The 14,169-nt window shown below is 40.2% G+C and overlaps 1 protein-coding gene across 1 annotated transcript in view; it reads right to left on the bottom strand.

The window, feature by feature from the left end:
* Window positions 1-3,218: 3,218 nt before the first annotated feature.
* The window catches only part of rspo4 (R-spondin 4), a 47,241-nt gene continuing 36,290 nt past the window's right edge, over window positions 3,219-14,169 (bottom strand). Inside the window, exon 5 of the mRNA XM_035389150.1 lies at window positions 3,219-3,435. Within this exon, the coding sequence (XP_035245041.1) occupies window positions 3,305-3,435 (131 nt within the window). The 3' untranslated portion in view covers window positions 3,219-3,304. The remainder of the gene's footprint in view (window positions 3,436-14,169) is intronic.

Here is a 14,169-nt window from a genome sequence, read left to right on the forward strand (position 1 = left end):
ACAAAATGGTGAATGTGTTTTTTTCCATGATCCGGACTTCCAAAAAATTACAAACAAAATAAATTGCAATATTTATTCTTTAATTTCTGCACTAATTTCTTCACTCTCTCTTTCATTGGAGAGCATATTTTGTTTGCCCTGAATTCAGTGGCACTTTGCTGTGACAGGTTTAGCCTATTAAACAAAAGTTTTCCAAAAAAATTAACAAACAAAAAAAAAACTGCTCAGTTTAGAAAATGACGTTTCTTAAGCTGCTCACTTTTAAAAATGTTTATTTTTATATGTCATATTATACACATCATATTGACAAGTCATTATTGGCACTCCGTTCTCCATTGTTGAGCAATACTGCTACCCTCGCTCTATTACATGTGGAATGCTGCATAAATTTAAGTCGAACCTGCCATGTCCAAGTTGTCATATGACAGGTAGAACGTAAAAGTTTCATAACAGAACAGTTCAAAGCCATATAACTCCAAAGACAAGGTACACTTAAAATCAGAAGATCGTTCGCAAGCCAGCAGACCTATGGAGTTTCCCTTTTATGTATCTGCAGGAACTATATTGTCCATGAGATTTAAATGTCCATCTTTATGCTATGCAGCACAACAATGAATCATAATAATTTAAGCAATAAGTAACACACTTACATGTGTTGCATATATTTGTATTACACGTTTTCCATATTGCAAATATTTAGTACATGTTTCTGATAACACCTCATGTTAAATATGACTCCAAACCGACCAGCATGAAAATTCAATGTATACGACAAGGTATATGACAAGGTCTAACATAAAGACCTACATAAAACATTCATAATGATTTATAGCATGTTAAATGTGTAGTAGTGCCACTATGGTGAGAGCTTCATAACACTTTCAAGAGCATTGAATATAAAAGTCGCTGAGAACCACCTTTGACACTAGACTTTATAACACATCCAAGAACAAATTACATTAAAATATGTAAGGAAATTCATTGGACAATAGAACACATTCAAAATAGCTTCAAAAGACATTCTTTTTTATTATTATTATTATTTTAAAGAATATTTAACAGGAATGATTAACACTTATCCTCAAAAAGTGATTTTATGTTAGATTATATAGGATTCATGTTCATCATCAGGATGTTTGAGTAACGTGGATTAATGGATTTCTGAAAATGTTATTGCCATTGTTCACCATGAGGAGATGTTACCCATTTGTGTGCATACGACGTGAATGGAATATCATTTATGTGACCTTGAGTGAAATTATTTGGAATAAAATAATTATTTTTAAAGAAGTTTTAGGAACCTTCTTATCGTACTTTCTGTTCTTTCACTGTGGCTGCGAAGTCTTTAATTGTTATTTGGATTATTACATATTTTACTGTAATTATCACTGCAGTTCTCTATTTGTGCCCTTTACAATGAACACATTGCAGTTTTAAAAATCTTTGGTTCACTGTTTTAAGATTGTAAAGCTGTTGTACCACCTACAAGAAAAACACTTGAATAAATGCAGTTGGGAGATTTGAATGTGTGCGAATTATGATGTTTAGATTTGGAAATCTAATAAATCTAATAAAATAGCCAGCCAGCTAGCTACATAAAAACTGTTAGCAGACACTGCTGAAAACAGTGTTAACTGTTAACAGACAATTGGCTGTCGTTATAGCTAGCTAGCCATTGTTAGGTTACATTATTTAGCCAGTAGCAGCAACAACACCTCCTGCAAAGCAGGCTACAACACTAAAGTACATCACACAAAAAATAATGTTATTTCAGAAGCAAACATATGTGGAATACTGAAATATGTAAACAATAACTGTTATTTTACATTAAAACAGGATTAGGTACCGAGGGTCATGTGACTCACAACCCATAGACTTAAGTTGAATATACAGTACTGTGGAGAAAAATGGCAATGAATATATGTATGATGTATTGTGCTTTCTCCTCTTATTGATTGCCATGTGTACGTATCAACAGCTTATTGGAAACAACACTAAGCATGTGTAACTATGTGGTTATTTACATGGGATCTGATTTGGACATTCTTGCTAGTTAGCCTGCTGACTAAAGCACTGTAAGCTAAGCAGTTCTAGCTAAAGCAAAGCACTGTCAGCTAAGTGGTTAGCAAAGCAACTGTATGGTATGCCTGTATGGTAGTCCTAGTGCAAAAACGGCAGTGCAGCAATACGCTGGGGTTGATCGGAAACCACAATTATAACTGTTGTACTGCCAATCTTAAAAACCGAAGTGAACAAACAACCAAATCTTCACAGTGTATCCCCTCTGTGAGCATATGCAGCAGTGGGGTTTCTGGTTGGGGAGGTGTGAGCGTATGCAGCAGTAGGGTTTTTGGTTGGGGGGGTGGGAGCGTATGCAGCAGTGGAGTTTTAGGTAGGGGGTGTGTGAGCGTACTTAGCAGTGGAGTTTTGGGTTGGGGGTGTGTGAGCGTATGTAGCAGTGGGGTTTTGGGCAGGGAGTGTAAGCATGCAGCAGTAAGGTTTTGGGTTGGGGGTGGGAGCGTATGCAGCAGTGGGGTTTTGGGCAGGGAGTGTAAGCATGCAGCAGTAAGGTTTTGGGTTGGGGGTGGGAGCGTATGCAGCAGCTGGGTTTTGGGTTGGGGTGTGTGAGCGTATGTAGCAGCTGGGTTTTGGGTAGGGGGGTGTGAGCGTATGCCTGCCAGTCACAGAGAGAGCCATCTTCACAGTGAAGACATGCGGAGTGACAGGCTGCTTCTGCCAGCGGGTTTCTCTGTCTGCAGTTTAATTCCTAAATAGGCTCATCGGAAACAAAATGGCAAAAGAGTCGCTTTTCTATAGATACTGTACATAGCGCAGCAAAGGAAAACCGGAAAAGTTTAAAGATGTTCTTCGTGTTTCTCCACTAAAATGTGCACAATATGCAGTGTGTTATGTATATATATTATGTATTTGATGTCTCTGAAGTGGAATGAATGGTGGATTCCATGAGAACTGGGCCATTGTTCTTTAACTTCATCCATATGAGGAGCTCACACATGGAACGAAGAAATGAGCAGTCACTCTTATGTACATGAACAGTCACTCTTGCACACGATAACATTCACTCCCAGTGGTTCTTTTAAAGAATCTTTCAGTCCCCCACCCCACATTTTTAGGTCCCCCCCCCCCCGCCCCCCGGGGATTATTTTACAGTCTTTATGTACCCCCCATCTCCCACCCCCCCCAAAAAGTAACTGCATTGCTGTCTTTAGGTTCCCATCAATAATTCTGCTACAGTGTGACTGTGTTACAGTTTTAGGTTCCCCCCGGTGACTGCGTTACAGCTTTAGGTTCCCCCCGGTGATTGTGTTACAGTTTTAAGTTCCTCCGGTGGTTCTGTCATCGTAGCGTTGCTGTGGAACCTCTGATGTTTCCTCTCTTTCCTCCGCTCACCTCTCCTCCCCTTCTTTCTTTTGTCTGTTGAAGACCACATGCAGATTATTCAATCATTCATTTTATGAAAGCAGATCATCACAATCAAAAAATCCAAACATAATTGACAAGATTAAATTATGGGGGCCCAGCAAAAAGATTCCCTCAACCTTATGACTAGTTAGCAAACAATAAGCAAGCAATACAAAATGGATATTAATTATATGAATTAATAAAGCCTATATGAATTAATAAATAGGCCTTCTAGGTGCTGTTAAATTTTCTTTTTTTATTTGCTTGCATTCATGCATTTTTTAACCACCAATATTGTGGCAGTCGGTCCGCCTGAGAGGCGGATTGGTCTCGGCTGCGCCGGCTGGTGGAGAGAGCACACTCACCTGGGTTGCGTTAGCTAATTAGCCCAGGTGCTAAAAGGTGTGCTGCTCTCCACAGTTCAGCGCCGAGACCGGGAGCTAACACCGAGAGCGCAGTTATGGTCTTCGTTTCGTTTTTGTTTGAGCACTGAAGTCAATGAAAGGAATCCTCAGCTGGGAGGCTGGAGGAGCTGGACCTGGCCGGGAAGGCGGGTCAGCTACAGAGCAGGGAACTGAAAAGTTGCTGCTCTGTTTTACTTTCTTTTGTCTTTGTTATTTTAGCTTGTTATTTTAATTCATTGTTTTTGCGTGGAACCCGTGAGGGGGAAAGGTGAAGGTGTCAGTTTATTTTATTTTGTGTTGGTGTGGGTGCGCTCTCTCTCTCTCTCTCCATGTAACAGACAACGGTGTTGCCCGGTACTGCCGCACCTCCCTCCCAGGGGCGTCACACTCGCATGTGACATATTTATTACTAGGGTAACATCCCAATGCTAGCAACCATAATACAGTGAATAATCATGTTTACCCCTTTTCCACCAAAGCATTTTGAGGGCCGGTTCGGAGCCGGTGCCTAATCGCGAACCAGTTCTTTGCTTTCCGACAGCAAAAGAACCGGCTCTCGGCCAGGAAAACTGGTTCCAAAGCGGCACCAGCACTTGGCTGCTCTAGGACCAAGAACCGCTTATGTCAGGGGCTGGGGGCGGGATTATCGTGACCAACCAAGACCAACTAAAACTTTGTGACTGCCAGGTAGAGTGAGAGCACCTATTATCGACCACCTTTGTTCGACAGACAGGAAAACGTAAACTGATTTCCAACCATATATGAAATAGGTGAAATATCGGTAACAACCTGAAACTAGTTATGTACAGGTTGTTACCGATAAAAATGTCCTTGTTATCCTCTAGTGGTTATTTTTTTCAGTACTTTCGCGATTTTTTTATGTGCCTGCAAATAAGTCAGAGGTGGTCCAGTGCTAGCTTTTGGTTGCTAAGCGGACGTGTATGGACAACCCCATATAAATTAATGGAACTTGACATAAATTTGCTAGCATACTGTTTAAGTGTCCTGTCTTGCGTATTTGAGGTTAACATGAGAAATGGTGGTCGCTATCAGCACGTCTAGGAATCCGTACATATTCACTGTTGTAACCCAAGTCGCTGGACGCAAAATAGCCGTTAGGAAGGAGTTTGAAATTATGAAGCAACGTCTGCGCCATTGGATTTAATGGGTTGCGATGAGAATTCCGAGCGTGTTGCTTGTCTTAAAGTTGATATAGTAAATAAGGCTGTAATAATATAACTAAATGTATATGTATGAAGTTGGTTTTAGTTTATCATCTGTATTTTTACAGGACATACATTTTAATAGGTAACTATGTTGCTGGGAAAGCGGAGACGTATACACAGACGTATACGTAATGACTCTCTAGCCCGTGGAAAAGCAAACCGGTTCTTAGAAGGTTTGCAAGTTGAACCAACTGTGAACCGGCACTAGCACCAGCCCAGAACCACCACTAGGTTCACGTTTGTGGAAAAGGGGTAAGAGAGTATATTTTTCACTGAGATGACTGCTGGGCAGAGGTCCAGAATGGCAACATATTTCATGAGAAAGTACAGAGTTGAAGATTGAAAATAATTTACACAAATCCAATTTTAGGATAGATTTCTTCTGCTCCTGATTTAAATGTTGCCAGGCATGGAACATCCACATCCACAATGTACAGATTCACCGTTATCCATTAAAACTGAATTCAACACCTGTATACTTACACCTATTTCACACTCCCACCCACACACACATGGGGTGGACGTCTGGTGGGACGTCTTTAGCAGCAATACCCTACAGAAAATATTTCCTACAGCTGCAGACTATAGAGAAGAAGCAGCTTCAGGCTATAATGCATTCCCTCCGGGGAAATAAAGTGATAATCATCAAGGTCGCAAATTTCACCTAAAGTAACATGAAACTCCTTGAGAGAAACTACAGAGAACTAATGTAAAAAGAAAAATGTATTATATAGGAGATTTTTAAAACAGAACAATAGAAGCAGAAAACAAATATAAGATATATAAAAATAAATTAATAAGTATTATGAGATCTAATAAGAAAGAGCATTATCACAAACTATTGGAGCAGTATAGGAGTAACACCCAAGGAACATGGAGAGTGCTTAACAGCCTAATTAAAAAGGGTACTGGAAAAGCAGACAATCCAAATTACAATACAATACAATTATAAATAAAACAAAAGAAAGTGCCAATGAATTTAACAATTATTTTGTAAATGTTGGATACAATTTAGCAAACGAGATTGTGGAACCGAGAAATAGGGATGGTGTAGATGAAGACATTGTTCATAAAAACTCCTACTCCATCTTCATTAGAGGTGCTGATGAAAAGGAAATACTTGACATTGTTAAAAAATAAAAGTCCACTGATTGGACTGAAATTGATATGTCGTTAGTAATAGATATTATAGAATGTATAGTGAAACCATTGACACATATCTGCAATCAATCCTTCCAAACAGGTGTATTTCCCAGCAAAATGAAAACAGCAAAAGTCATTCCTATTTATAAAAGTGGAGACAGACATCTATTCTCCAATTATAGACCAATTTCTCAGTTCTCAAAAATTTTAGAAAAACTATTTGTGCAAAGATTGGATAATTTCATAGAAAAACACAATTTGTTGAGTGACCATCAGTATGGCTTTAGAGCTAATAGGTCCACCTCAATGGCAGTGATGGCACTGGTACAAGAGATTTTTACTGCAATGGACAACAAGGAATATACTGTGAGGGTGTTTCTAGACCTAAAAAAAAACATTCAATACCATTGATCATGGCTTATTAATGAAGAACCTGGAGAGATATGGTATTAGAGGAATAGCACACTCATGGCTAAGTAATTACCTCGATGATAGACATCAATATGTACAAATAAATAACGTTGAATCTGATTTGTTGAAGGTTACTTGTGGGGTTCCACAAGGTTTTGTGCTAGGCCCTAAACTGTTTATATTGTATATAAATTGTATTTGTAAAGTGTCTAAATTGTTAAAATTTGTTTTATTTGCTGATGACACTAATTTATATTGCTCCGGGAAAAGTTTGGAAGGGCTTCTGAATACAGTGGAAAGGGAATTGAAAGTCTTAAAGAAATGGTTTGATATTAACAAGTTGTCACTGAATTTAAGTAAAACAAAGTTTATAATATTTGGGAATCGGCAAATCAATAATCAAGTAAAAATTATTATAAATGATGTTGAAATAGAAAGAGTGTATGAAAATAAATTTCTGGGCGTGATAATTGACCATAAATTATGTTGGAAACCACACATAAATTATGTGAAAACAAAAATGTCTAAAACCGTTGCAATATTATATAAAACTAAAGATCTTGAATCAGAAATCACTATATATACTGTATTGTTCTCTCATAGTTCCATACATTACCTACTGTGTGGAGGTATGGGGAAACACATACAAAACCAGCACTTATCCAATTTTCACCCTACAGAAGAGAGCTATAAGAATTGTAAATCGAACGGATTACGAACCAACCAACGCACTATTTATTAATTTACATGCTTTAAAATTTTATGATCTAGTTGATCTTAAATCTGCACAGATAATGTACAGAGCACAAAATAATTTGCTTCCTAACTGTATTCAGAGGTTGTTTGAAATTAGAGAGAGCCAGTATGAAATGAGGGGAATAGGTATGTTTAAAAAATCAAAGGTATGGACAAATATAAAGATGAGATATATCTGTCAAAGGGGTTAATTTGTGGAATAGTTGTGACAAGGAATTAAGAATGTGTAGTTCACTTTGCAAATTTGTGATCATTATTGTGTATGAAACATTTGGAACTTTTGTTTTTGTTTCTGTTCTGTTTTGTTTTTGTATAGCCTAAACCTAGTAGTGAAAGGGTTGCCTATTCGAATGTTATGTAAAAAGGGTAGGTATAATAAGTTAAAGCTTCAGCCTACACCTTTTCGGTCAATATTTTTTGTTTTCGTTTCAATTTAATTTAATGCCTTATTGTTTATTTATTTCTACATTCTTTTTGGAAAATTGTTAATAAGGACCGAAATAAATTACTACTACTACTACTACTACATCAAAGGTTCTTCAGATCACAATGCCGGAGAGAGAATTGTCAGGTTGACAGATTTCTTAGGCCATAACCTTACGAAATCACACCTCCAGATGCAGTGAGATGTTATTAGATGATGCATTCCTTCGGATGTTCCCCTGAACGCTGTTGTGTGTGTGACCAGAATTACAAGTGGAGAGCGGAGGGTTGCTCCGTTCCCATCGCACACTCTGATCACCCTTTTGTCTGACTGTTCTTCATACCCTTTTTGACACTATTGTCCCGACCACAGACAAGTTGTGCTTTCTGAAAAATACCACACGTTTCTGGCAGGGCATTTTACACGCAGCCTGCGTTCACTTATCGATACCTCAGCGAGAACATTATGGGAAACACCCCTGTGTTAATAATAATAATAATGTGAATTATTTGTATATTGTAAGTGTCTTTTCATACTGGAGATTAGTCTTGCTTTAAAGTGCTTTGAACACTATATATCTCTACAAAATACACAACCAGAAATTATTTATGTCCCAGCATCAAGCATTTAACATTTTGGACATTATCCTGCAATAAAAGTCTGTTTTACTCTTGACACCATTTTTTATCTATGTACATATATTTAGAAACAAATGAAGGGCGATCATCATGAACCCGTTCGTTCATTGCTAATTCATGGGTAAATTCATCAGGAACTCATACCATCTCAACAGTGGCTCCACTTCCTTAGAAGACTGAGGAAATTTGGCATGGGCCCATTTTTCTTTTTTTTTTTCTTTTTTTTTTTACAGCTGCACAACAGAAAGTTTGAACTGGGGTCCATCACAGAACTGCACAAGCACAGCAGCACAGCAAAGACAACACAGGTCGCTGGTTTCCAGCTCTCGTTCCTTAAGGTAATACGAGCCGACAGCCATAGCTCTACAGATTTTATAGAATCATCAGATGGCCAGGTCCTTCAGTCTTCCTGAATGACTAATTCTAGTGGGTAAGAGGATCTGGTTCTGTCAAACTTCCATTGTAATCATACTGCACTCTCAGACAATAAAATAACATAATGACGAGAACAGGCCATTCAGCCCAACAGTGCTCGCCATTTTCCTGACTAAATTAGTGCTCTGATTACCTACAGACTAGATAGTATCTAACGCCATATTGAGAGGCATCAATTGTAAAGCGCTTTGGATAAAAGCACTATATAAATGCAGTCCATCCATTTACCATATCAAGCCTATTCTTGAAAATCCTCAGTTTCTGCTTATATGGAATTTACCTTTTGCTAATTTCCATTTATGTCCCCTCGTTCTACTAACAGAACTGAATTTGAAGTATCTCTTTTAGTTCACTTTGTTGATATCCTTTATGAATTTAAAATCAATCAAATCACCCCGAGTCTCCTTTTACTACGTTTGAAGAGATTAAGCATCTTTCCTCATAGCTTTTATCTTTCATACCAGGAATCAATTTGGTTGCTCTGCTTAGAACCTTTTCCAGAGCCTCTATATCATTCTTGTAATACCATCACCAGAACTGCACACAATACTCCAAGTGTGGTCTAACAAATGTATTGTATAAAATAAGTATAACTTTCTTGGATTTATACTCAATACTTTTGGGTATATATTTCAAGGGAGTGGGAGGTGGCACGCAATTGCAGACCGAGGGGATCTAAAAGTTAACCTCGAGGGGTAACCACAAATATCGCCAAGCGATTGAAAGGGACAGGGGAAACACCAAATAATAAAGAGCTCTAAATAATCGCTCCCTCTACTCACTGAATCTTCTGTCAGTGGAGTCAGAAAACAAAAAACTAAACACCGGTGCAGCGTAGCTACCTAGAAAGTAAAAACCCGAATAGGAAAACAGAGTGGAGTAACCTACTAAAGAAAATGACACTCGCAGCCAGGCAGGTCGGAAAAGGTATACTAAAGAGACGAGGGCGAAATGTCCTCCACAGTGCCAAGAGAGAATCAGCTCAGAGAAGAAACTAAATGGTGGTCAAATCTCACAGATAGGATCGATGCGGTAACTTCTGCGGATTCTTACACCCCTACACACGTAGAGCATGACAAACAATGAGTCTGCGCTGAACCCCGGAAACCAGGGGCTAGATATAGGACTCCCACACCTGACCCTAATCAGGGACAATTAACTCAAGGAGCCAATGCGTGTGATGTGCCGCCACCTCACAATAGGACTCACACACCTGCCCCTCATCAGGGACAATTAACCCACAGAAACCAATGAGTGAGAGGTGCGTCATCTAATTCCTACTGTCTCCATTTTACTAACAAGTCTCTCATGTAGTACCTTAATAAATGCCTTTTGGAAATCTAAATATATAATACCATAAGCCTTGTTATAATCAAAACACTTGGTAGCTTCTTCCAAGAATACACAAAGGTTTGTCAGGCATGACCTTCCCTTGCGAAAACCGTGCTGGCTATCCCTTAGGATGTTGCTATTTTCAAGAAATACTTCCAACTTTTTTCTAATGATCGATTCCAGTATTTTACATGTGACGCAAGTTAAACTGACAGGCCTGTAGTTTCCTGGATCAGTACGGTCCCCTTTCTTTTATATTGGCATTATATTACCTTGCTTCCAGTCCTCAGGTATTTCTCCAGTTTCTAAGGACTGTCTAAAAATACCTGCCAGTGGTTTAAAGATTACACCTAACTGCTTGAGTACTCTTGGGTATATGCCATACAGCAGTGGTTCCCAACCCTGTTCCTGGGGATCCATCCTGTAGGTTTTCACTCAAACCTTAATTTGGCACACCTGATTCTACTAATTAGCAGCTCGTTTAGGACTCTAGCTGTTGAGTGAGGTGTGCTTTGTTAGGGCTCGAGTGAAAATCTACAGGAAGGTAGATCTCCAGGAGCAGGGCTGGGAACCCCTGCCATACAATCAAGCCCCTTTGAGAACTTTCAAGAAAATCCATTACGATTGAAACATTAAACGCATCATCGTGCTCAGGGTTCAGTCCTGGACTGTGACGGGACATAATCACGCAGTGAGCCAGCAACGCAGCGCAGAGGCCACACACAATCCCCAAACACACAAGTTTATTCCCGGAGAAAGTCGAGAAGATACAGTCCGAGTGCACAAGCTTCAGTTTTTGGAGACCACCTTTATTTTATATCAATCAAGATTTTGGCCAAAAATTCAAACTGGGGTCAGCAAAGCTTCATAAACTGCTCCAGAGTCATAGGTTTCCTCCACGGATCTGTCTCTGCCTTAACAAGATCAACCCCCCCCCCCCTCCTGCATGGTGGCCTGGAACATAATAACCCAGCCCCCTTCTCCTCCCCAGCTGGCGGACATTATAGTCTCGTCGGCAGGTCTGATGTTTGATTGCAAGCAGTTTTCGGATCATTTTGTGGTAATTGTGTCTAGCTAGGATTTGGCCATCCTGAACTGGCAGTCCTGGTAAGGTTTGGAAGGGGGTTGGGTGTAAAGCAATACTCCTATCTCCGCTGCAGATCACAGCATGGGGCCAGAGCATGCAGCCACCCCCCTGGCCGTGTAACCCATCTCCTCGTCATCCCGGGTTAATGGGACGCAGAGGCCTCCGGAACAGGCTTCCAACCCCTCAACAAACAGCAGGCTGGAACAATAAGCCCTCCCCTAATCCTGTCTACGGCCCTGCGTCCTGGAGCCAGCGGGCAGAGGCGCACTGCTCAACCGTGGGCCTCTCTGCTGACGGGCAGCCCTGTGTGTGTGTGTGTGTGTGTGTGTGTGTGTGTGTGCGCGTGTGTGGATGTGTGTGCGTGTTTGTGTGTGTGTGCGTGTGCGTGTGTGTGTGGGTGTGAGTGCGTGTGCGCGTCCGCATGCGTTTGTGTATGTTATACCAATACAGGATCCGAACAGAGACCACTGGACCGGTAAGTCAGGATGCTACCATCTAGATGACAAACTAAAGCTTGTTGCTTTTTTTTCAATTGTGATCATTCAAATCTTTAAACAAATATTTAACATGGTACTGAAACTAGTGGGCTGCAATTGAAGCAAGGCGTTTAGTTCTAATGGCACAAACGGAAATAGCTGGCTTATCATTAGCTAGACCTGTAGCTGGCTTTGGCTAGGATATAGCCACCGCCGGCCTATCGGCAGTCTGAGTTTTGCTACTTCTTCAGCATCATACACCTTGTTATCGTATTAATAAAGCTAGTTGAATTTAAAGTGTTGTTTAACCTAGCTGTCAAATTAAACTCTTGGAGGTGCCGCTGAGAGGGGGCGGGCCTTGTCTTGCTGTAAGCCAATCAGGAACTGATTTAAACTGCCTGCCGTTTTTCAATCAAACTCTCTCATACGAGTATTCTCTCACACAGACTATCATACTCTCACACACACTACTATTCCCTCTCACACATACAATCATACTCTCTTACACATTCTACTAATAGTCTCTCACACATACAATCATTCTCTCTCACTTATACTAAGAAAATATAATGGTGTATGTGAGAGCGTACGATGGTGTGTGTAAGAGAGTATAGTGGTGTTTGTGATAGAGAATAATAGTTTGTGTGTGTGTAAGAGTATGATGATTTGTGTAAGAGAGTATAATGATGTGTGTGTGAGACTATAGTGTTGTGTGTGAGAGTATAATGGTATGTATGAGAGACTATGATAATGTGTGTGAGAGAGTATGATGGTGTGTTTGATCAGAAGTATGATTTATGGCCTAAACGGCCTCTCATATGTGTGTATGTGAGTGTGTGTGTATGTGCGTGTGTGTGAGTGTGTACGTGTTTGTGCATGTGTGTGCGTGTGTGAGTTCTTATGTGTGTGTGTGTGTGTGTGTATGTGCATACATGTGTGTATGTGCGAGCATGTGTGCGTGTACTTGTGTGTGTGCACATGTGTGTGCGAATGTGTGTATTTGTGTGCCTGCATGAGTGCGTGTGTGTGTGTGTGTTTGTATGCTTGCATGAGTGCGTGCGTGTGTGTGCGTGTGCATTCTCTGTGAAGCCAGCCAGATGAGGCCTTCGCTGGGCACTGTCCACATTTTCAACATGTGGGCAAAGGGCATTCTCCCTGCCAGGGGTCATGACCTTTGACCACTATAAACTGCAACATGAGGCTCAGGTTAAGATAGCAGGGACTGCCAACCAACAGCTGCCATTAGCATGCTGGGTATCAGCTTTAGCCTGCTATATCATGTGCCATTGATCAAACACGATTGGCATCAAATAGCTTAACCTCTTTACTCTGATAGAAAGTACTTCCAGGCAATTCATGCAAGGGCAAGGTCAGGGTGTTTAATCAATTCCCATGTGTCTTCCACTTAGCAGATTTCCTTTCTTTCATTGTACAGCAAGATAACATCATGCAATTCACAGTTATAGTACCAATGCTTCCTCAGGTTGAAAGATGCGGAAGGACTGTTTTGCCTTATCATTTGTGCAAATCTACTGCAAACATATGTGTTTGCCACATTTTTTTAAAAGAAAAATAAAATGAATTCAGGTCGGGCTATTAAGATTGCAATAGTGCTGGACAAGGTTATTTCACATGGCTTTTATTTGAAAGAAACATTTGGGTTGCTGCAAATGATTTGCCTATTTAGGTTCATTCTTCCATTTATTTATCATTGGTAACATGAGCTGTATTCAGTCTTACTTTGAAATAAATAAAGAAATACATTTTTAAATAATTGTACAGGAACTAATGTATGGCTAATTGAAAGGTATGTCCATAGTAATGGTTTTACACTACCACATACACGTGCGTGGATATGCAAATGCATGTACGCATACACACACACACACACACACACACACACACACACACTCACGCACGTACGCATGCACATAAAATCTTTTTTTGTTCCAATGTGATGGAAAAACACTTACTTTGAAATTACTTTTAATTTGCCACAATTTCCATTCTGAGAAATTAAAGTAAATGTTGCAGTTCAAAACTGATATATGATGGAAAAAATGCAAATGTTAATCAGGCCGTTTACCCTGCCATGAAGTCCCGTCTGTGAGCCAATGGTGTTTTCTCACAGAAGTCCAGGACAAACACAAACTAAGATACAGACCAGGTGCGAGTACTAAACCCGCCCCCCCCCCCCCCCCCCCCCCCCCAAAAACAGTCCTCCCTCTCCAGTTTAAAACAGCCTCACTCAAAAACCCACAGAGGCCTTCAAACTCAAGCCGTGCTAATGAGGTGGTTATGGAGCGCGGCGTTAAAGCTGTCGATTGCGATCACCGCCTTGTTTTCAACAGCCATGGAACGGAGCCAGTTCCACGTTCTTCCACTTGCGATCAAAAGAGCGCACAAAGTGTCTC

This window comes from Anguilla anguilla, chromosome 13 (assembly GCF_013347855.1).
Source record: "Anguilla anguilla isolate fAngAng1 chromosome 13, fAngAng1.pri, whole genome shotgun sequence".
Taxonomy (NCBI): domain Eukaryota; kingdom Metazoa; phylum Chordata; class Actinopteri; order Anguilliformes; family Anguillidae; genus Anguilla; species Anguilla anguilla.